This window comes from Podarcis tiliguerta (assembly GCF_965153285.1).
Source record: "Podarcis tiliguerta genome assembly, chromosome: 3".
NCBI lineage: Eukaryota > Metazoa > Chordata > Lepidosauria > Squamata > Lacertidae > Podarcis > Podarcis tiliguerta.
The window spans coordinates 42,629,950-42,655,204 of NC_139536.1; the positions used below are offsets into that span (position 1 = coordinate 42,629,950).

Genomic DNA, 25,255 nt, shown 5'->3' on the forward strand with positions numbered 1-25,255 from the left:
GGAGTATTTAATATCCTGTCTTGGCCTGAAGCTGGTAACCAAAGTTTTACAGTTTGATGAGATAAGCTGTGATTAATCATATTCTTCCTGGTTAATCATGGCTCATAAGAGCAGAGAAACAAAGGGGCTGTGCACATGTGATAAAGGCTTGCTCATATCTCAGGTTATGGGAATCTTCAAAATTTGGAGGTTAGACTGCTGTTAAGGATGTTGGACAAGGTCTCCAAATTTGTTCCAATATGGTCCTCCAAATTAACACCAATAGGGTAAAAATTCTGGTTCAATTACTGATTTATTTATTTTTTAATTTAGTATGTTCAGTTCATCTGCATAGCTGGGAGAACAGAAGAAGCAAGTTCACATTACCCTTTTCACTACATGCTATACTGATAAGTACACTATTTAGAGAGTATTCTTAATTTTCTGTTAGATAATTTAGTGCCCACAAACCTGTTTCCATTACTATTCAAGGTTATTAAACAACGAATATTTCCTATTTTCTACTGAGTTATCTGTTTTAAAAGAACAGCTAGCTATAGAAGTATTCCCTCCAGATCTGACCATTTTCACTGTTTTGCTGAGCTTCCTGATAGTCACACTACCTCTCTGCAGATTATGCAAATCTCAGCCTTTAAAATAAACAGCTTTTCTAGTAATTGTCACTGTCAGCTGTTTTTGAACAATTCCATTGGCTTTTATTTTTAGCCCCTGTATCAGGTTAAATTTCCCTTCTCTAACCTAACCTTAAAAGCCCTTCACAACATTAGTCTCATAACTTTTTCCTAGTAGCTTCATGGTGTCCTTTGAAACAACTAGGATTTATTAATTCCTTACTTTAATGCATATTTATAGTAATACAAATTACAATGTTATATTATCTTCTAAATATTTCAGTCACGTAGTGTGGACAAGCAACATGCTGTAGTCAACTATGATGCCTCTACTGATGAACACTTGGTAAAGGATTTAGGCAGTCTGAATGGGGTAAGATAAACGTGACGGTTCTGTTTTCAGGATGCAGTTCAGCTTTAACAATTTAGAGAGCTCTGAACAAATATTTGTGATTACTTTGTTATGGAGACTTAAGTTGAAAGAAATGAAGAATCATTACTTTAAACACTATACCCTAATAGTATATTACAAATTGTGTGTGAAGCACCCCACAGTTTTTTTAGAAAGGTGGGGTTTAAACTTTAAGCAGATCTTTGATGTCCACATGGAGGCAGCAAAAAACACACACACCAAAAAAAACACAACCCCACCCACATTCCACTCACAGAAGCATCCAGTTCATGGGGTTCTACCCTAGATCCAAAATCAGAAATGTTATGTATCTTTTGAGAAAGGTATCTTGCTATTGTGGGAACAGCTTGTGTTAACACAGCAAGGTTATAGCATATTTCATTAGCAGATTCATTGTAAGTAATTCATGATAGGCCCAGGGCATGTTGGCATTAAATAAAGCCAAATCTCTATATATTCACATATCCTTTCTGAATTTTTTATTGGGCAAGTAAGGTTGATTCTATAATATTTTCAGCAATTGAATAGTGACACGTGGTACCATGACTTTACAAGAAGAATTAGATTCATATTTAGAAGTTCATTACTGGTAGAAGGTATAATATGTTTCTTCTTTTTCCACCAGACATTTGTGAATGATGTTCGAATTCCAGAACAGACATACATCACTCTAAAACTTGATGATAAATTGAGATTTGGATATGATATCCTTTTTTAAAAGAAGGAGTTAGTGCTATGTTTGGCTTTTTAAAAAGTTATTGTTCCTGAATTTACATATTAACAATTCTATTTAATTTTTTGGGTAAGCTGTTCTGGGTACTTGTGAAAGAGTGGGGCGTGAATGTAAATGCTGACTAACAATAATAAGAGAGTAGAGGTGCATTTCGGAATTCACAAACCAACTGGCGGAAAGAAATGGATTAAAAATCTTATCTCTGAAATATTGAGATAACTAAAAACGAACTGTCATGGTTGTTAGTGTAGCAGTATGTTAAGGCTTTACTGACAGAAGCCAGGAATACTTGAAGAGTTTTCCACATAGTCGTACAGATTCACGAGGTTGTAGCCAACACTATGGTTCTGCTCATGCAACAGAACTTCCCCCTCTCCTCTACCTTGCAGTTGCTCCACAATAAAGATGGGACTAAATTTATGAAGCTTCATATTGAGGGGACAGGGGGCGGGGAGCAAACAAGCAACTCTCAACTTTACCTGTTTTATGTTTGGAATCTAGTTAAGGTTTGGTTTGATGTCAAAATTAGGCAAATACCTAAAATGCTCTTATATTTTGCTGTTATGGGCATACATATTCATTGGTTGACAGTAACTGAAATTAGTTTGCTTATGCTAAACATTCACATTAAATAAATTTGCTAGTATAAATTAATGAAGAACAATATAATAGAATATTTATCAATGCAGTCCCCTTCATTCATAAATAGGAACAATGTCATTCTAAAACTTGGAGGCGGCAAGCAATATTTTGCTCCCCAAAACCTTATACTTATCATAAAAATTGAAGTTTCTAATGGACTTAGACAAATATCACTAAATTTCCTTATCACATTGTACATACTAATCTTTTTACTGTAGTCAGAGGAGAGATGAGAGTTCCTGAAGAAGCCCTTAAGGTATGCATTTTCTGTCACTTTTAACTCTTGATAGCTCTCTGTTCATTCTGTCTATATGTATGTTTGGTCCTCTGACGATTTATAGTTGGCATAAATGAAGATACACACAGGAAGGTGGTGGACAGAAGAGAAAACGACCTCCATGAGAGGTTGACCAGATATGTTTCCTCAGGGTGTGAGGCTGAGGGAAGAGGGGGAAGCTCCCAGGTGAGAGCGGGGAGAGCTCACCCTTCTGTGTGTGAAATAAGGATTAATATATAATTGTGATAGAGGGCTTTGTATTACATGCAGATTTAGTTTTTCTTTCTTCTTCCTTTCTTTATTTTTCTTTTGGTTTGTTTCTTACCTATTTTTTTAGATTAGCTTGGTTTTTATTGTATCTTATGTTGTAAATTCTCAATAAAAAATTAATAAAAAATAAAAATAATAAGTGCTTAAGGTAAAAATATATAGCGCGTATTTGTTGTTTCTCGGGTTAGACTGCTGCACTCCTGAAGCCTGATTCTCACTAAGCAGCAGCCCCCATGCAAGCATTTGGGGAGCTTGTATGACTGCTGTTTGATTGCTACTGCTATGCTTGCAGTTTGAATGAACTAGTGCCTCCTTGTAGGAGCTTTTGCATGCCCTGGAGGAAATTCTCCCTACATCTACTCCACATTAGCAACCAGTACTTCCAATCCATAGTAGGGAGGCTTTTTACCAAATTGTTCCCTGAACATTTCCTAGCAAGCAAAAATGAATCATTATCACTTCATCAACCAGCCCCCAAAGTAACTGCTGTTTTGCCTATTGTGTTAAATAGAGCTGGAAATGTTTGGAGTTACATTGCAGTCAGAAGTAAAAAATTCCCAACAACATGTGTGTATGTGTGGGGAGACCCTAAAGTGTGAAATAGAAAATCTTAGTTTTATTTGGTTTCCTTTTCAAAGTTATTTCCATTTCCCTGCATAACTATGTTAACCTCCTACGATGAATTGTGTTTTTACCATAAAGTTCTGGATAGATGTCAGTAATTTGGAGGTCCCTTTAAATGTATCATTTTTTGTAAAGCAGTAGCAAAGCTAGGGAAGTTGGTTTGAAAAGAAGGGCTTGGCAGAGAGAAGGTGAGCAGGCAAAGGAGTCTGTTGTCAAGCAGGAAAGGCTACTTGTAGAAATGCACCAATCACAGTTTCTTAGCTCAGGGAACAATTTCATTTTCTGGCTACCCTTGCCTCATGCCTTCTTTTCTAGTTGCTTGTCAAGCAAGTGGCTGGGGTGTCAACACAAACAAGTATTACATCAGGATCCTGGATTCTGACTTAACAATAAACCATTGTTAAGAAGAAGAAGAAGAGTTTGGATTTGATATCCCGCCTTTCACTCCCTTTAAGGAGTCTCAAAGCGGCTAACATTCTCCTTTCCCTTCCTCCCCCACAACAAACACTCTGTGAGGTGAGTGGGGCTGAGAGACTGTGACTGGCCCAAGGTCACCCAGCAGCTGCATGTGGAGGAGCGGAGACGCGAACCCGGTTACCCAGATTACGTGACTACCGCTCTTAACCACTACACCACACTGGTTAAAGTGCGCTGCAGTTCATAAGTCAGCAACTAACCATGGTATGTTTTCTGTAAATAAACCATGGTTAATTTCCTGGGCCAGGTTCATATATTCAGACAGATCACAGCTAGGAAACACAAACCGTGTCTTGGTATTATCTGCAAATGCAACCAGTTGGTTTAGAATCAATATATTGGGTGATACCCAACTTAAGTTGATCCAGTACAAACAATGGACTTAGGTAACTTAAGTTTGTTGATTTGAGTGGGTCTGCTTTGAATATGGCTTATATTGAATACCTTGATTGATTCATTTTATAGTAGTTTATTAAAACCTAATGTTGAACGTGCTGTTGCTTTGCTTGATCGGGAATTATCTAATATACAGCATGAGAAGTTTACAAGTCAACTGCAGCTGTCCCAAAAATCCTCAGAGGCAGAAGGATCAAAGCTAACCAGTGCCAAAGCTACACAGCCAAAGGTACAAGACACCATTGCTGAAGTGCACCACAAAGTTATAGACACACTGAAATCTGAAGAGAAAGTGGCAGGTGAGAGAAATGAATTTGTACAGTCAGTTCTAGCTATTAAAATATATTAACTTTTGAGAAGCCACTGTAAGATGTAAGATGTTCTTAGTTAGGTAAGGTATAGAGGAGTTGGGCCATTAATTGCCTCATATGTCATTGTAAAAATTGCCAGGTTTGTTTCTTACTTTGTTATAGTACCTATTTGTTATAGTTCTGCAAAGAAATTTCTATTCTGCGTAGTGGCCTAATAGGAAAGAACTACTCATTCTTTATCACTTGCCTCTTAACAGTGTGCTTTTCTGGCTGTTACGGTGTAAATAGAAACAAAAAGCTACAATTTAACTGTCAGATCCCTTGTGTTTCTTAAATCAGTTTGTATTTGCTATCTGACACATTACATTGTATGTGTTTTCATTTTAAAGTGAATGAAATTTTGTTGCTGCAGCTTTGAAGCCCAGTGAATGATTTATTACTTTTATTAAAACAAGTATTTCTTTGCCAAACTAGCATATTTGGAGACATTAAAAAAAATTAAAAGAAGGAAAGTGGAAAATAATTATTCATTGTGAAACAAAGGGGCCTTCCTTGTTAGCATCAATCTGTCTGGAGACAAAATGGAGTGTGCATCTAAGGGTTAAGTCAAACTGCTGCAATAGCAGCACCAAAGTATTCTCCCCAGGTCACAAGCCTGGGCAGTGCCTATGGAGGTCTTGGGCTGGCCAGACAAGAAGACCTCTCTCCTCTCAGCCTCACTGATGTGGCCCAAAGGAAAGCAGAGCAATATGTTTGGCACCAATTGTCTACAGGAGTTGTTGGAAACAGGCGTACAAGGCACAATCCAACCGGACTCCGCTCCGGATTTGTGTAGGTTTTACTCCCTAAGATAATCCCACAAAATATCCCACAAGGAAGTGGAGGTTTAGGATCAGAATTGTCCTTCTCCTAGAAGGATTCCAGGTTGATGAACTCCATCTGCCCCTCAAGGAAACGAGCACAGCTCAGTTAAATGTGTGTGAGCAGCAAGGCAAGCAATATGTTAGCACATTTTATCCAGAATGTAGATAGCTTAGGCTGTTTATATGCTCCAATGTACTCTGTATCCTGGTTTTGGAAGCAGTGTAAACACATTAGCCACAATCCATATTCTATTCTTTACCATTTTTTCATAGTGTCACTCTTGCCGCTCCAAATGAATAATCTATTTTGTTTGTTTATATAGTAGATCTTTCTGCTATGCCTCGGGGCACACCATTATATGGGCAACCATCATGGTGGGGTGAGGATGAAGCTGAAGAACAGAATGGTTACAAACCTGATGGTAAACCTGAAGAGAAAATACAGGAAACTGGAGTTTTAGGTAAGGTTATTTATAAACAGATCCATTTGTAGCTTTTCCCCACCTCCATTTCACATCTGGTAGGCCTGGTTTATATTCTAAGTCAGTCCACATGCCTAAGAAAATAATGGTAAGAGAACAATGTCTACAGTAAATTCAAGCATAAAATTCATGTAAACTAACTAAATACTTGCCATTCTGGTGTGGGAGGGAGAAGAAAATATCACTAAACTGTGGGGCCCTGTGTCTGTGTACATACTGACATCTTTCAGTGGAGGTTGGATCAGTCAGTGGCAATGGCCGGGTGGCAGGTTTTGGTCACAATGTGCCAGTCATATCAAGTGTCATAGTTTTGTTTTCCCCCCTCCATAGGAGTTAATGACAACCATTCACTTATCTAAGGAAAATTAACAATGCATGTCAGCTCAGAAGTAAGTCCCACTGACTTATTCCCAGGAAAATGTGTATAAGATTGCAACCTAAAAGTGTATTATTGGGGACTAGGAACTATAAAGCCAGTTTCTCAGTGAAAACAAGTTTTGTCTGTTCCCAAGAGCCTTTCTGATTCAGTGTATTTTTGTGTTGTACAAAACTTAAAAGATATGAAATGTTTCCTCAAGGAATTATATTGTCATGCACTAATGTGCCAAAGATGGAATTGAGCCACTGGCTTTTGTACCTTTCAGATACTCCAGTGAATTGAGAGGGTGCTCAATCGAATTCCATTTGTATACTTTTGATGTGATCCAAACATTTTTTACAAACCAGTTGATTTTAGAATATTAGCCACTTGCTAGTAGACATTTAAGTAATGAAAATGGATACGGATATAGACTACTAAATCTATGCAATGAAAAGTGTATGTGAATAAAATGTATGCATTGGAAGGACATGTCTCTTGTTACATTTTTGAGAGAACAAAGCAGTTTTTCTGAAAATAGTTTTATTTCGGATTTTGGCTGTGCATGGCTTCTGTCTACAGTTTCTATACCATGTTACTATAATTTTTTTAAAATAATGTTAAGTATTTCAAATACCTGTGCTATTAAAAAATAGGTATAGAGTTCTTTTCTGGTGAATTAGGGAGGCTGTAATCGTATAGTCACTTACCTAGAAGTAAGTCCTGTTGAGTACAAAAATTCAGGATTCTACTGCAAAGCCTAGCAGTGGGAGCCTATGCCACCCACACTCCCCACACCTCAATGTTATTGGACTACAGAGCTCATCCTGGACTCTTGGCCATATCAGCTGGGGCAGTTAGAGTTGAGTCCAATTTCATCTGGAGGGCCGTGGGTTCCCCATCCCTGGCATAGCCCAAGCTTATGGGGATGCATGCGGGTGCATGTTTCCACAGTTAACATGTAGCTGTAAAACGATACCATATTAGCATATCCTTGCCCACTGCTCTGTTTCATTGGTTACCCCTTGCAAGTGGGATGGGGAAATAATGATATAATTATGCTTCTACAAGTTATCTGTGAAATTTATTAGTGGTGCTTATACATCTCTCCATAATATCTAGTTTAGGCTTTAGTAAGGGCTATTTGACAAGCTGTAATTATCTGTTAGTTCAGTAAAAACAAAAGTTAGCAACTCCACTTAAACTCACTAATGTGTCCCATATTCTTGTTGTTACACCTGAAAACAGGTTGTCCTGTCAGTTATGTTCAACTAAGTCATTCTTAGACCTGTTGAAATCAATAGAATTAAGTTAGTGAGGACTAACGTTCATTGAATATAATGGTTCTACTCCAAGTATGATTTAGTCAGATAGAACCACATAGTTATTACAGCCTTCTGTCATTTTCTAATCATGTATTAATATTATATTCAATGTTTCAAGGGGGAAAAAACCTGACATGTATATATCAAAAGTCTTTATATTCAATATTGCCTTTATATTCAATCTTGCTTTTGGAGTTAGCGTAAGCAATGAGGTGGCCCTGTTTGCAGATTGTGCCATAATTATTGCCATAATTATTGAAGATGGTTGTTTAGTCATTTAGTCATGTCCGACTATATCAAACTGGACAGTGAGTAAAATATTACTAAAGTAGGTGAAAAGTCCAACAAAATGTCAAATGAAGTTCAATGTAAGCATAAAATGATGTTCAGTAGAGCAAATTATTCTAACCACATGTACATTGATGGATTCTGAATTAAAGTACACTAACCAGGAAAGAGAACTTGGGGTCACTGTGGATCATTAAACAAAAATGTCAGTAACTGTGAAAAAGGCAAAGGATCAAAGGATGAAGGATCAAGGCAAAGGATGAAAACTCAAATATTGTAATGCCTTAATACAAGTCTGTGCAGCTACATTTGGAATACAGTACACAGTTTTAGTTGCCACATCTCAAAAATTTAAAAGCATATCTATCTATCTAAAATATGGTAGAGCTTCAGATAAGTGCACACAAATGGGCTGGAGCAACTTCCCTACATAGACTACTTAGCTTTTTAGTTTAGAAAAAGGGCAAGTAAGGGGCAACGTGATAGAAGTTTACAAGATTACACCTGATGTGGAGAAAGTGGATAGAGAAATATAGGTTATTTGCATGCTGTCATTGGGTTGGAGCCCCCATACAATGTTTTCATTACTGGGCTGGACCTAATAAGCCCATTTATCCACTGAAACAGCTCTGCCTGGTGATTTACCAAGAATGCAGTGGTGGCAGAGAAATGCACTTTCTTTGCTGCTGCCACTGCCACATGGTAGGTGCAGTTATCACCAATCAGTGTTTGGGTCCATTCACTCTGGGACTTGTGCCACCTGCGCTCCAACCATTGTCCAACCCATTACATAGGACGGAGCTCATCTGAGTACCAAGGTTCTACGGATTGGAGAGGCACTCAGGAGCAATCACATCAGTAGCTTTCCTTTTCATTCCATAACAAGCTTAAGACATCAACAGGAGCACTAGCTTTTGTTGACAGTTGAGGCTCTGCATGTCACCCCGGTCAATCAATCATAGCCTTTTCCCTCCATGTAAAAAAATAGTAAGAAAAATTATCTTGCATTTTGGATGACAGTTCCATGAGTAGGAATGAGCCAGAAACTATATGCAAATATATCTGCAGAATCAACTTTGATTTTTATTCCACTGTTACGTTTTTCATATGTAATCGGTCCTTCATTGTCATTTCTTCATGAAACATAAATGTTACATTGGAGTTTCCATGCAGTTTGCTATATAAACATGATAAAAAAATATATTTTCTTGGGCATAAATTTAATGGCATTCAATGTGAGATTTTGGTCTACTTCATAGCAGCTAGTTTATAAATTAAGGGCTTTGTTGTTTGTTAATAATTTTTGTAAGTAACTTAAAACAAGCCTGAACTGGTATACTCAATTTACCAAAACTGCTTCACCACTTTGCACTTCTGAAAAATGGTATTATTTTGAAGAGAATGTATATAATATAGCAGATGGGGCATGGTTTAATGAGGAGATTGATATAGGAGATTAGTTTCTCCTAAGCCAACTAGATACAATTAGCCTTTATAGACTTAAGTTAATAAGATTATTTTGGTATTACTGTTTTTCAGCCTTAGTAGAAACCTGTAATGGAAAATGTTCCAGCAAGCAAACCTCAGTGGGCTCAGATCAGGTGTTTTAAACTTTACTTTTGGTATATTTGGTAATGTTGATGTGTTTTCTCTACTATGGATCCAGAAAACAACATGATTTAGGATGGTGCTGATACACATGCATTACACATACAATGTACTATTTTAAACTACCTACTACTCTTATTTGTCACCTTATTTTTTATATCTTACTGTAATATATCCTTACAAAAAATAAATGCCTATCTCAGTGTGCTGAATGTTTCTAGCTTTTTAGTAACATACTTTATTTCAAGGCTATAAGCTTTCAATTATCTTTGGCAGTTAAAGATAGTACTCTATAAACATCAATATGATGTGCTCTGATCTAATCTCCCAAGAGTGCTGAAGTCTATTGTTGATTCCAAAAACTCAAGTTTATAACGGATTGTGCTGATTCAAGCCTTCCCTTCTATGAGAAAAGAATATTGGTATGATTTATGGTCCTGAATATGAAAGAGGTATAGAAGTTATCTGTTGCATTAGTGACTTCTTGGAATGGATTCTCCTTCCAAAGCCTACAGCACATTTTTCAGATTGATATTAGTTTCAGACTGGGGTAAATATTGAATAATAGTAACTGGATTTTCTTGCAGGGGGAAAGCAGACACTGCATGATAAGCAACACGAGAAAATTCAGTGGGTTGTATCCAATGGTAGCTTTGTCTTAATGAAAAGTGCTTGCATTGGTGCAAGCTGTGGCACCCCATTTATGCTGATCCTACTGCAGTCCTCCATGCTGTCCATGAAATGACCATTGCATGCAATCTAGGGTATCTTACCTTTCCCGCCCCGACCTGGCCACAGTGATCCATGCGACGGTCATCTCCAGGCTTGACTACTGTAATTCGCTCTACGCGGGGCTGCCCTTGAAGCTGTCCCAGAAACTGCAGCGGGTACAGAATGCTGCAGCGAGGCTCCTCACGGGGTCTCTGCCATGGGAGGATATTCACCCAGTGCTTTTCAAGCTGCACTGGCTCCCGGTGGAGTACAGGTGCTGCTTTTGACCTTTAAAGCCCTTCACGCCTAGGACCCTCGTACCTACGGGACCGCCTCTCCTGGTATGCCCCACGGAGAGCCTCAAGGTCCATAAATGACAACACCCTAGTGGTCCCAGGCCCTAAGGAAGTTAGATTGGCTTCAACCAGAGCCAGGGCCTTTTCAGCTCTGGCTCCGGCCTGGTGGAACGCTTTGCCTCACGAGACCAGGGCCCTGCAGGATCTGATTTCTTTCCGCAGGGCCTGTAAGACAGAGTTGTTCCGCCTGGCCTTTGGCTTGGAGCCAGTTTGATTCCCTCCCTCCCTCTCTTTCTTTTTTCTTTTCCTTCTCCTCCTGCAATGAGGCTACATTTTAATATTTTAATGTTCCATTATTTTAATGTTGTATTTTATTTTTGTTTTTAAGTTGTAATCATTCATCTTGTTTTTATTATTGCTTATAAAGCCGCTCTGAGCCCAGCCTTGGCTGGGGAGGGCGGGGTATAAATAAAAAATAATAATAATAATAATAATAATTATTATTATTATTAATTCAAAGGAAAAGTCTTTTCCAGTCCCAAATATGGCTCACTAGACTGTGGTTTTGAAACAAAATCAATCTACTGAGCAATCCATTTTTAATTGTACCTACCTTATTTGGAGAGTTGCAAACAAAAGTCTGTGACCTTTGAGGCTAAAATACTGTTCTTCACTTTGGTGCATTGAAACTGGAGCTAGATTAAAATCTGTAACGCATTATTTATAAATATCAGACTTTTCTGAAAGGCTCAAGCTTCTTTAATAGTAAGCATAAGTGAGGGATTGTGAACAAAGATTTCCAGATTTAAATGTGCATCTGAAATTTGATTGTCTCCCCTTGTATGCCCGCTTGAGCCATTTTTACTAATTGTTAAAATTTTCAGTCTTTATATCTTGTCTTTATAGCATAATCCTTTTTTGTTCTTTGTGAAAGAATATCTCGGATATCAAATTACAGTGGTACCTCTGGTTACAAACACTTCTGGTTGCGAATGCTTCAGGTTACAAGCTCCGCTAACCCAGAAGTAGCTGCTCCTGGTTGCAAACTTTGCCTCAGGATGCAAACAGAAATCACATGCCAGAGGCATGCGTGCAGCAGAAAGCCTCATTAGCAAAAGCGCACCTCAGGATAAGCGCGGTTTCAGCTTAAGAACGGACCTCTGGAACCAATTAAGTTCGTAACCAGAGGTACTACTATACTACATTATAGATTAATGATGTTTTAACTGAGTAGATTTGCTAGCTTTGTATCATCACTTTAAATGTTTCAGGAACAGTGACAATGCACCCCCAGCACACATTTGTAAAATTTCATCATATATAATTGTGCCATTCCTTAGGTAGTCAAAATGGCACCATCAATACACAAGGAAGCGGTATCAGCTCAGTGCAATCCAAGGATCTGCAGATGTATAAAAATGCTCATCTAAAACCACAACCCTGCATTTGGAGAAAAATTGCATACAGTGGAGTGAGGATTGAATATGCTTATTGGGCGTAAAATACTGACTGATTATCGGGGAAATGAGGAACACATGTAATATCATAGGAGAGAGCATGACTGGTTGGCAGGAATCCTGAGTGAGAGCAGTCTACATAGCATATTTTTATTGTAGGTTCACTTATGCTATTAACTTTCTATCAAAACACATTTTCTAATTGACTTGGGTATGGGGAGTTGCAAACACACTTTAGGGGTACTTTTGAACTTAGAAGTACTGGTGGTTAATAAAACAAAACACAACAAAAACCAACAGCAAAACATGCTTAATTAATTATGCTTGTATGTCTGTGCCATCTATATATTTCTCATTTCTCGTGGTTATCCAGAGAGCTCTCAAACAAACTCCATTTATACATTCTGACTAGTTAAAAATCTGTTACAGGGAAGAAATACCCTTGAAACAATTATTGAACTGCTGGTTGCAAACTTTTTATAATTTATAATTATTTATTTATAATTTATTTCTTTGATTTGGTTTTCTTGGTTCTTGACTACAGCTTTCTTTGCTTCTGTTACTTGCATTCTTAATGATTGCCAGATTCTATGAAACTGTACATGTTAAACAGTAAATTGCACTGTAATTCTTTAAACTTTTAACAGGTTTTAACTATGAACACACCCCAATATTGGGAGCACTGAGCTGCCTGTTTAATAGTGAAGAATTTACAAGAAGATAGCAGAGTTGGAAATAACTTGGCTGCCAAGCAATATATTGTAACAGAGTGTATTTGATAAAGCACAGTGCTAATATTTCAACCTCCAGCTATTGAATTCTTCCTAGAACAGTTGAGATGATAAGTATCATTGCACTTCTGGTCTATTAGCTCCCACTCCTACAGAATCCGTCTCCTTCATATAAACAAACACTTTTACTTCCTTCAATTCAGAATCCATCCTAACTGCTTCTCCGAAAGCATCACATATCAAAACAGACTTGCTCTGTCTTTGTTCTTCCTTCCATGGACTTCCCTGCAGGCCACCCCCTACTACTTTACCCAGCTTCGCTCTTAGCTCCTGGCTTTGCTGTTAACACCTGCTCTTATTATCCTCCTGTTCCCTACCAGCTTTCTGCCCTGAGCATTTCTTGCTTCCTTCACTGTGCTGTTTTCCATTGAAAGCAAAACCTTGCTGTTTTTCATCTCCAGAAACCTCGGCTACTTTCCTGATTTCGAATCCGTAGATGCTCACATTTTGTCATTCTTGTACAGATACCATTCATTTCATGTACATCCAGTTCTGCATTGCATGGTAGTTAAGCAACTTGCCTGTCTTGTTTCCCATCACTGTTGTAGTACACAGTATCCTGGCAGAGAACTCATTTTTGAACTGTTAACTCTTTGCATGCTACAGTGCTTACTAGAAAAAGGTAAGGGTGTTTAAAATCTATTAACAACTTCCCTCTTAAGAAGTGATTTCGCACAGTTCTCCAAAGCAACAGCAACATCAATTCAGGGTCCAAAAACCTAATTGGAGGAAGTTGACTTTTTAACCCACCACACTTTTGTCTCTTGTGCTATAACTAAAAAAAATCTAAGACATTTTATAGAGTGGCCTCAAGCCAAAGATACAAAAGCAGAATGTCACTTGTTCAACAGGGGATTCCAACCCCATTCTCCACCTGAGTCCCCTGTAAAGCTGCTCCTGAATGTTATAGTACCCTCCAGAATAATATGGGATATGGAAATGTGGGCTGAAGCAGGAAGGAGGCACCTAGCAGCATGAGAAGTTGCACATGAGCACTTTTTGATCTGGGCCAATGTATGCGTTCTTGTGTGAGCAATTTTTGTTGCTTAATTAAGTGGATGTATTATAGATCTTAATTGCAAGGGAGGTGGAGGAAATCTCTTTACTGGTTTCTACCAAAGTAATTACCGTAGAAAAGATAGACAGTTTAAAAGTAATTTAAAAACCTATCTTTTCGCACAGAAAGTGGAGCAAAAATGTGCATTCCAGAGCAAATTTTCCTAGTTCTTATTTAGTCTTGGCAGGAGATGTTGCATAAAACTGTGAATCTTAATTGGAATAATCTTTTAAAATTGGACAAGCATTTTATATTTTAACACTGTGGTAAAACAAAGTAAACCTCATCGGCTGCTTTTCTGTTGAGGCTGAAGATCACAGGATACTGTGTACCAGTTCTCTGATCCCTTGCCAATAACATTCATTCCCCAATGTCTTCAGCTGTATGTTGCGCTGGAATTCATTAGCACTTTAACATGAAACACAGCCCCAGCTTTTTAGCTGCTTCTTTCTAAAGAAACGATAGTAAAATTAAATGACATGACTCCTGAAAATCATTGTGAATATTCTGTTTGCTGTGCTGCCCATTTGAAAATGCATTTTGCATGACACTGTACCATTTTCATCCACAGAGTAAATATGCTAGTAGATTTCTTTAAAATGTGTTAGTGTTTTAAAGTTATCTGTTTTGTTACTTGTGCATCTTGTTACTTGTTTATGTGCATCTTGAAAAATAAATGATATTGCTCCATTCAACCATTGGAATCGACTTACCAGTATTCACTTCAGCAGCAGTTGCTTGTGGCGCATTCAGATCTCTAATACTTGGCAAGCAAGCTTATTGTGCTGAATGCATAATGTTTTGCTAGCAGCTCCACAAAAGCTTGGATTTAGCATTTATTCAGAATGTACATTGTTCCTCTCTTCTCCGGCTTCTTTATCCATCAAAAAGCAAGATATTTACAAACTACTGCATGTTTCTTACTGCTTATAGACGTTACATTCCATTTTAATTTTATCTTCCTTTCCTGCACTGTACTTTTCGGCATTGGATTTTCAGAAGTGTCTTGAGTCACTGCAATCTAGCTTATTTGCTTCCATTGGCAGGGATATATTCAAATCTGAACTAAAGCCAAGTTCATATTTACTCTTCAGGACTTCATGCAGATGAAGAAGACAAAGATACCCCTCCCCATGGCTCTATTCAATTGTGTAATCTTTTGATACCCATGAACTTGTTTCTTTGGCATTCTTAGTGAGCTTTCTTTCGGTTAGATGTGCGTACTTTCATGCCTGTCTTCAATATGGAACTATCAACAGACAAGACTTGCAATTCTGGAGCGACATTATTCAGTCTTTCTGCATTGCTCGTGGGCTTCCCACAGGCAACTGGGAGACAGGATGATGGACTAAATAGGCCTTTGATCAGATCTGGCAGGGCTCTTCTTATGTCCTTCCCAAGAATTGTCTCCTGGCTTTTATGTGAACTCTGAAATTCCTTGAAGCCTCGGCTTTTGCAATATTGGAGAATTTCAATTTCTTTGTTTTTCTTAATAGGATGCAGCACAGATGGCAAGCAAGCTGAGGAGCAATCTGCAGCTGCAAGTGAAGAAGAAAATTATCCTTTCTGTAGGGAGCCAAGTTATTTTGAAATCCCTACAAAGGAATTCCATCAACATTCCCAAATACCTGAGGGTACTATTCATGAGATCCCAACAAAAGACACACACATAGCAGGGGCAGGGCATGCTTCATTTACTATTGAATTTGATGACAGCACCCCAGGAAAAGTAACCATCAAAGATCATGTTACAAAATTCACTCCAGACCAGCGCCACAAATCTAAGAAGCCTTCTCCTTCTGGTGCCCAGGATCTTCCTGGGCTTCAAACTGTGATGATGGCCCCGGAGAGCAAAGTGGCAAACTGGTTAGCACAAAACAATCCCCCAACAATGATCTGGGAATCAACAGAGGAAGATTCAAAAAGTATTAAGAGTGATGTTCCAGTCTACTTGAAGAGACTGAAAGGTAAAACAAATAATTTCAGCTGTATTTATTTCCTTTGTCTTGAATATTCAGCCGTAAGTATGCTAACTGGAACGGTACACATTTACTACACTCTGTTAGAATTCTTACAGACCAGAATGTTTTAGACAAAGCATCAAGTGACAACCAATTCTGCCAGGACACCCCCTGCAAAAAAAATCTGTACCTTTTTATTCAAAGCTTGTGATGTTATAGCATTGGTACATTTACAAAACACAAATACCAAAGCAAACTTGCTAATATTGTATTCACAAAAGATTAAAAATGCATCCATGTTCAGGCATCTCTTTTCAATAAAGTTTAATGTTCAATAAGTGGTGAATGGTTGAAGTGGGGGGGGGGGAATCAAGCTGCTTAAAATGGGTTTTGGGCAGACATAAGAAAAATGGAGATGAACATTTCATCAAGCTTTATAAAGCTGGTGAATATAGGTCATAGACTTCAACTTAATGATTTTAACAGGTTTAAATTGTTTTCTAATTTTCTGATTCCTTTTTATCAGCTCAGTGAATTAAGTTTGACTGAAAAACTTTCCTTTGGTTTGCCTTTCAGATTACCCTTACTTTACATCTCATATTTTTAAAACATCATTTCACTTTATTCCTCACCCACATCTTCCTACTGACTGGCAGTTATATTATTATACTTCATACAAATCTCTCAGGATGGTTTGCCTGATCTTATGAGTGATATTTAGTCTGTAATGGTAATACATAGTATACTCACTCAAAAATAAGTATATATTTTAAATTATTTCAGCTGAAACGTGTTTTTATTTCTTCTATTAAGGAACTTACTCTGGCACACTCAGTGTGAAATAGAATGCTGTAACTAATTCATATAAGTTAGAACTCTTATTTGAAAATTCTTCCAGAACTGTAACTAATTAACTCAAAACTTTAAATGGTATCCTGTAAGTAATTCTGCATATTATGCATTAAAAGAAGGTTGCTCTTTAGGAGCAAAATTTGCATAAGATACCATTAGCATGTTTTAATGAATTCTCAAGCCAATTTTAGTACAATTTCCATAATCAGCATTTATTCTACTACTAAATATAAATTTAGAACAGCAGGTTGAAGAGCCCATATCCCAGGAAGATCGCAGTGTTCTGAAGATGGACTACCTTCTTATCGTACTTTGTAAATTGAGCATCTTTGTATCTAACTACAATTCTGGGCTTTTTGATTTTCTCAGTTTGTAACTGCTATACTCATAAATATATTGCACCAATTAACTATACTGAAGATTAGCAGTGCAGTCCACAGCCATTTTCGACCATCTCTAGCATGAGCTTCCAGATAACTAATTGCATGGACAAAAGGCTGTGTAACGACTGCTTGCAGCAGATCAAACCTGGCACAACAGTTCTTGGTCAAAAGCAGGCTACAAAGGGCTTGTGTTTTCTGGCTAGGAATGGTTATGAATGAAGGCTGTACAATAGCCAAATCCCAAGTATGCCTTAGGTGTGCTGAGGTAGCCCAGCAGGGACGAGAATTGGTGCAGGACTGCACAGACCAGAACTTATGTGGACATACCTTGAGACATTCTGTTGTTTGTATAACTATAGTAAGACCTTGTTAAGCTCTTTAAATATATATTTTCTTACAATATTTGATTTTATATGCATTCAAACTTCCTTTACTTTCAAATATTCAGTGTTCACCTAGAACTTTTTCTCTAGGCATCTCACAATCCTAAATATGGTTCCTTAGAATTAAGCCCCACTGAGTTGAAAGGGACTTACTCCCAGATAAGTGGGTACAGAGCTGCAGTCATAAAAGGGTTCTTTTAAAAGTCTAAAGCTGCCCTATTTTGCTCCACCTCCGTTCGTTATATGGGGAAAAAACCATAATTGTTTATTGCTGCTAATAAAGAATTGTATTCCGGAAACCACACTGATAACTAGCTGGAAAATTATTCTGGGAAAACAACTCTAATGTTCCAAACCTAAGCTTTTGCCAAAAGCTTTCCACTGATAGTGGCAACTGTACAGTTGTTACCTCCTGTTTTACTTTCTACCCTTCATGGAATATGTTTAGAAGCAAAGGTTTGTTTTCTGGCTCCTGAGTTATTTGTAGCTAGGTACTAATACAGTTTAGAAGGCATACTGATCTGCTAATTTTGGTATAGCTGTTGTAGCACATTCACATTTCATCATCCAGCATGATTGGGAACTGACTGTTTTCTGAATAAGACAATTCAAATGCATCTCCCTCACTGATTAGCTGGCAAAAGACTCCATTGTGCATGGCAAGTCTGAATGTGTCTGTTGTTGCTATGGGAAGCTTGCAGAGCTTGTTACTAACAGACAGTTGAGCTTCTAACAGAAAAGCAAATATTGTCTCTGTATTCACTTAACTTTCGGAGGTTCTTTCCGCATTACCGCTGCTCATGTAGAGCTAGATTTCTATGTTTTGTTTTGTCTTTGCAGGAAATAAACATGACGATGGGACACAGAGCGATTCAGAAAATGCCGGAGCACACAGGCATTACAGTAGACGGGCAGCACTTGAAGAACAGTTGAGGCATCATTATGCTGAGCAGAAAAAATTGCACACAAAATCCCAGGACACAGAGAAACATTCAGACCAGCCAACTGTTAGTCAGACTGCTTTTATGATCGAGTTTTTTGATGAAGGCCATTCCCGGAAGAGGAGATCTTATTCCTTTTCTCAAAACGTGGGAGTTCTGCTCCCTGAAACGTCTTCTCCGGCACCCCCTACAAGAACTGAAAAAGCGAGACCTGCATCAGGCGACTCCAAAGGCAGTTTACCACCTTCCCAGAATAGCTCCGCCCAACAAAGAGCAGTACATGCAAAACTTCTGAAGCAAAAGTCAGAAGAGCCTTCTGCTGCACTGCCTTTCTTACAAACTGCATTATTGAGAAGTTCTGGAAGTCTTGGGAATAGACCAAGTACAACTGAGGACATGGAGAAAAAGATTAAAAGCCCGGTCGTTTCGGTGGCTGTTGAAAAGGAGGAGGATGACCAAAGTGATAAAGGTACTTACACTATTGAACTGGAAAACCCCAATGCTGAGGAAGTAGAAGCTCGCAAGATGATTGATAAGGTAAGCAATTTAAATAAGAGTGCCATTATTAAAACCCCAATCCATGGTGTTTATGGTGGGGTCCTAGTAACTACAATTATTCTAATAAATCAGGGTGTTTTTAAAAATATATTATTTTTCAAACCACATTTTGAACTCGTAGTATTTTATCCCTCATTGCAAGCTATGTACTAGGCAGCAAAAGGGTATTTTGAACCTACTTCTTGAGTACATACAAACTATGTGTTAAACAGATTTTTCTATTTTCCAACCATGTTGACGGCTATACAGGGAAAAGAATGAAGCAAGGATTATGTTGCCCGATACTCCACCTGTCTTGTATCAAGTTTGTAATAAAACAAATTTTAAAGCAATTATTAAAGTCCATCACTAATATTTAGCAAGATTCTTCTCTCACCCTTTAAAAAAAGAACCGTAATAATTTGGTCAAGTATATCCATTTAAAGCAGAGATAGGAAGTCTGACATCCTCCAGAAGTTTCTCTCCTGGTGTTATTTTCTTTCCCTGGGAACTTTACTGAACTAGCTCTCCTTTTGATAGCCATGGATGACCTCACATACACAATGAACAACGGTACAAGAGACTACTAGCGCTGTGAGCGTTGGCCATATTGACCCTCTGCAGCCCACTGGCAGGGCCACCACTTGTGCTGCTACCAAGGGTCCCTGACCACCCACAGTAGATTTACAGGGGGATGCAAGGAGAAGAAGGAAATAGCCCCCCCCCAAAAAAAAAAACCACACACACACACAAAAGATCATTCCCCTTCTTTAGCAAAAGCAGATCCCCTTTTGGTTCCCAAATTTGGATGCAACCCAAGGAATATATAAAAAATAATTTAGTGAGAAAATGAGCTAGTTAAAGTTTCCTAAACATGCATGCTATAATTCCTATAACCATTTAGACACCAATTCTAATCCTAATAGGACTTAATTCTTAGTAGATATGTTCCACCTCCACTGTCAGAGGCAGTAAGCCTCTGAATACCTGTTGCTGAGAATTAAAGGTGGGCAGAGAGTGGTTGAGCTTAGCCCCTTCTTGCATGCCTCCCATGGACATCTGGTTAGACACTGTAAGAACAGTATGCTAGACTAGATGGCCCATTGGCCTGATCTAGCAGGTGCTTCTTATGTTCCTACATTCTTACATTCTAGACTTCTTTACTGAGTTGGCTTACAACTCAGTAGACTTTATCTTAGCCCCCAAAGCATAAACCAAACCTTCTGGTGCTTGTCCTTTCTGTGTATCTGCTTAGGGTAGAAATGGTGAAGGATTTCTCTTTAGCTTTCTCTGAACATAGTAAGGATACTAAGCAGGATCATTTACCTGAAGCCTAAGAGCCTTGAACATTTGGAAGCCAGGGTTGGAACTTATTAGTCATAGCAGCTTTGTTGTTTTTCAGCATCATGTACAGTGGACTAAATCCCAGCCATGCAAAAGTCAAAAGTTTCTTCACACGCCTTTCCATATACTCTCTTTAGCATTCATCCAGGCAGGCAAGAGGCATCATCACGGTTAATGACATACTCCAGTCATGCAACAGCATGGGAGATGTGGATCAGGGCCAGTAATGGGTGTTGCCCAAGGAGGGTCTGTGTGGCCTACAAAGGAGGCCAGATATGACATGGGGAGAGTCCCAGGGGCCAGATGCAGAGGACCAGAGGGCAGCATTCGGTCCCTAAGCCTGTGCTCCCCACCTAGTATGATGCTTGACCTCAAATCAGATACATTTTGGTTCAGAATTTTACATCAAAATGCAGGCAAAGGTCATGTTTGTATGTCATACTAAACTGTAATTTATTATGACAGCTGCAACAAACTCGACCCCTCTTCTGGTTCCCTTGTTTCCTCCTTTCTTCATAGTTGGGAGGAGGATTCCAGAACATTTCAGTCCCACTTTTGGTTAACCATAGCTTGCTGTGTCAGCCAGATCTAGAATGTTGGTTTACACCAATTATGTATTGTAGAATTCGTTTAAACAAGCCAGCTTCAGAAACCAGTTTGAAATTGGGTTGTTTGAAACCAGCTATAGATGATGTTGGTAATAGTTTGATGGCTAATTAAAAGCAAAAGCTTCTGAACTGCTGCTCCCAGCCACATGGAAGGAGGAGAGGGGAGCACATGAGCCTAAGGCTTGCTCAGGCTTCCTCCAGTTCATGTGTGTTCTGCTAAGCTATGGTTTGGTATAACAGGCAAATTTAGCTATAGTTAAAATGTTATTATTAAAATGTTGACATTTGATTCACATTTCCTTTTTAAACCAGGTTACTTAATTTAAGAGATGCATAATCTAACTGAAATTTCAGATGGCAAATATCTTTTAAATAAGCATCCAATTTCTTTTATTGTTTTTAAATTGTAGGTTTTTCTGTATCTTTTTAATTCAGTACAGTGGAACCTCGGGTTTGCGAATGTGATCTGTGCGGGAGGCACGTTTGCAACCCACAGCGCCATGTCTGCGCATGTGCGGGACACGATTAGGCGCTTCTGCGCAAAGCACGATTTAGCGCTTCTGCGCATGCGCGAGCGCCAAAACCTGGAAGTAACCCTTTCCAGTACTTCTGGGTTCGGCACGGTGCGCAACCCGAAAATGCGTAACCTGAAGCTTCTGTAACCCGAGGTACCACTGTAGTTCAATTTACTTAACTTTTATTAAGTAACTTCCATGCTACTTTCATTTTCAAAGTGGCAGATTTAGGACTAGGAAAATGGGCTCCTCTTTTCGTTTCAAAGAAAAGGAACTTCATTTGATCTCTAGATATTTTGTTTTGTTTTAAAATTACTCAACACATCAGTATCCTATTTTGGATCAAAACTTGAACCAGTTGCTTCAGGAATGAATCATGCCAAATAAAATATCCATTATTCACTCTTGGAGAAACTGAATAAATTCTTACTACTGCGGATAACAGGAAATACAAGAGGAATGTTTCACTTTGTGGGAAACATTGGTTCAGTTGATTGTGTTGGATTGAAAGATTTGTGTATTCTGGCTATTTTATGTAAAAGTGTATGAACTTGTGATTTTTAATGTTTTCTCAACAGATGAGTAATTCTTAATTACATGTTACTTTACTGCATGCTGCTTTTTATATATTTATATGAGAAGGCAGCATAAAAGTTGAAATAATGAATAAATAGCATGTTAAAGGTCAAGAAAATGATGCATATGCATTTTAAATTTCTGCTGTTCGTGATACAATTTGTATAAAGTTGGAGCCCAATTCTTTTCAAGTTAATTCAGTACATAACAATGTGAATAATGAATGCACCATGCTCAGCTGGTACTGATATATAAATGAAACGTGCATTGTATTTGAACCAAACAACAAAACGTAAAGCGAGTTGCTGCCCCAAGATTGTGGGGTCAGGTGCACTTCTAAAGTAATTTTCATTCAATTGAGGAGTTTATTGCATAGGAGAAATAACACTGGGAATTCATCATCATCATAACAGATTATTTTAACAATAACAAAATGTGGCATGTTGAAAGTGTGTACTTTGCAGTTCTCAATTGATATGAAGTGTGTGTTTTGTGTCCTCAGTGAAAAGGGAAAGTAACAAGCAACTATTATAGCTTACTATCTGAAACAGAAGTGATCACCCATCCCCATAACATATAGTATGTGACTGATTTTCAAATGTTGACCCTGGTGTGAAGACCTTGGATAGTTCCCAAAAATACTTTTGAAATGATATTAAACAAAATATGGGGTAGAAATGTTTATACTTGATCATTTTAAGAGGTCATTGAGATTTTTTAAAGAAAAACCAGTGTTGCTTTATTAATATTTAAAGTTAAAATATACATTTTAAGATGATGGGGATACCATCTGTACGTGGGTGACAGAAATAGAAGAGTTGAACAATACAGTGGAGAGTTCCCACTGGTGGTTGGTACTTAGTCACTGTTTTTCTCCAACTGCAGCAGCACAACATTATACTCTCTTTGTCTTTGTTGTCTTTAATGCCAACAGTGAGGAGGTGCGTGCAGGCACTGTGCTGTTGCATTTCCCCAGATAAGAAAACTAAGTGTAATGCTGTGGGATGTATTTGTGGCTCTCCCTTTGTTTTCTCTATTCAGCATCCAGAGAGCAGAAGAATTAGAGAGATATGAGTGCAGCATTTGCCTTTGCAGCAAAAAACAGCTCTGCTGGTGGAAAGAAAAGCAAGTGCAGTTTTCCACTTGGCTGCTTGCCTGGGGGGCAGTTATTGCCTGTCTTAAGCAAGTAGGAGAGTGGCAAGCTGAAAGCCTAGATTCAGCTGTGTTTTACAGTCTCCCTACAAGTTTCACTTACCAGATTCCTATTGGTTTGTCTAGTTGTGCTTAAGACAGGTGAAGGAAACTGTGCTGGATGGAGAGAGATTTCTGGTTGAAAGAACACAGACCTCACTGCACTTGTCTGGTTTGCACCCTAAATTCACCCTGCAGTTCTAGGTCACTTTCCTTGGCATTATCACCTGCTTCACAGAACATAAGTACATGCTGTGTTCCCTCCAAATAACTTGTTAGCTTGATGTGTTTTTAGGAGTGTGACCTACTCTCAAACAAAACTAGAAGAGGATTGCACAATGTGGTGGGAGGCCACCAGATCATGAAATCATAGATTTGTAGAGTTGGAAGGCATCCTGAGGTTCATCTACCCCAGCTCCCTTTAATGCAGGAGCCTCAACTTAAGCATACATGACAGATGTCCATCCAACCTCTGCTTAAAAACCTCCAAGGAAAAAGAACCCACCACTTCCTGAGGGAGCCCTTCCGATGTGGAACAGCTCTTACTATCAGAAAGTTCTTCCTTATGTTTCATTGGAATCTTCTTTCTTGTAAATTGAATCCATTGGTTCTAGTTTCAAGAGTGGAAGAAAACAAGCTTGCTCCATTTTCCATGTGGCAACCCTAGGTGCATGGGCTTATTCTTGCATTGGTCACGGAAAGGAAGTAATCCACAATAAAACTGAACATTTTTAAACTTTTAAAATTCTCTAGTCTTACAGTAGTGCAGCCATTTGCCTTCTGAAACTGGCTTCTAGATGTTGTTATTGTTTTTATTATTATATTTATTTGCACCCCACCTTTTTTTGCAAGATGAGGTACAGATAAAAATACAATGACACAGATAAAATAGAAAATGCTAAAACATAGAAAGGATATTCATTAAAAGGTAATTAAACACTAGTTGAATTAAAACAATATAAAAAGATCTAGATGTTATGTATCACCCCTTCTGATACTAAGTTGTAGCAACTGGGTTGGAGCCAAAACCAGACCACCCACACTCAAAGAAGATAATCAGGCATACCCAGGAGAACACTGAGGCATGAGCTACAAAAATAAACAGAAGGGAGCAAAATTTCCCCCAGAAGTCTTAAAAGGCAGCAACACATATGTGAGTCACACAACAGTTGCCATTACCTCCTGTTCAGAATAGGACTTAGGCAGCACACTTTCAGCTGGCATAGCACAATAATATTGCTGAGGTGGAGGCAAGAAATAGTAATCATGAGCAAGAGAGGATGAATGACTGGTGGTGGAAGAACAGAGCAGACTATTTGCAATGATTTATAGGTTTTGGGTTTAGTAGACCTGTTGGAATTCCTGAAATAGTGTTAGGACTGCTGCATCATCACTGCTGTGCATTTGTTTACAATGCTAAGGCTCATGCAGGTTCTGAAGGTGAGTGTTGAAATTTCATATTTTCTAAAGGCTTGCTAAATTGAGAGTCCTGAGGCGATTTGATCTGGCTAATGACGGACTTCTGCCAGGTCTGTATCAAATTACTTGAATCAGTGGTACCCCCATCTTAAATTTATATCAGAATTATATTATATTTCAATAATATAACTTCCAAATAAGTGTGTGTAGGGCTGTGACCTGAGCAATTGATTGTTTTGGTTTGTTTCAGCCTAGTTTACTACCACTACTTTTGCCAGACAACGAAAAGAAAACTTAATCTGCAATTCAAGGAGCTACTTGGGGCATGCTCAGAGAGGGCTACACAAAGTAGAATTTTTGACTTTTTTTGTTTTAAATAGCTGATCCCCCATGCCATGTCAAACTGCTTTTGACAGTGGCCACTTTTGCGCGAACAGTATACCTGCCCCTGTGTCACATGGCAAACATATTTTGAAACTGAAGTCTAAATCACCCTTTGGCTTTTTGACTTTTGGGGTAGTTTCTTGGGACCAGATCACAGCATGCAAGGTGTTCT

At 38.4% G+C, this 25,255-nt stretch overlaps 1 protein-coding gene across 32 annotated transcripts in view; it reads left to right on the top strand.

The window, feature by feature from the left end:
• The window catches only part of CEP170 (centrosomal protein 170), a 73,852-nt gene that overhangs the window by 17,799 nt on the left and 30,798 nt on the right, over nucleotides 1-25,255 (top strand). For 24 of the 32 annotated variants that reach the window (XM_083432095.1, XM_083432089.1, XM_083432084.1 and 21 more), the window contains exons 3-9: nucleotides 895-984; nucleotides 1,649-1,727; nucleotides 2,596-2,654; nucleotides 4,579-4,741; nucleotides 5,943-6,077; nucleotides 15,486-15,956; nucleotides 18,409-19,046. In XM_083432095.1, coding sequence (XP_083288221.1) covers nucleotides 895-984; nucleotides 1,649-1,727; nucleotides 2,596-2,654; nucleotides 4,579-4,741; nucleotides 5,943-6,077; nucleotides 15,486-15,956; nucleotides 18,409-19,046 — 1,635 coding nt within the window. The remainder of the gene's footprint in view (nucleotides 1-894; nucleotides 985-1,648; nucleotides 1,728-2,595; nucleotides 2,655-4,578; nucleotides 4,742-5,942; nucleotides 6,078-15,485; nucleotides 15,957-18,408; nucleotides 19,047-25,255) is intronic. The other 8 variants (XM_083432102.1, XM_083432101.1, XM_083432104.1 and 5 more) reach the window with 1 other exon arrangement.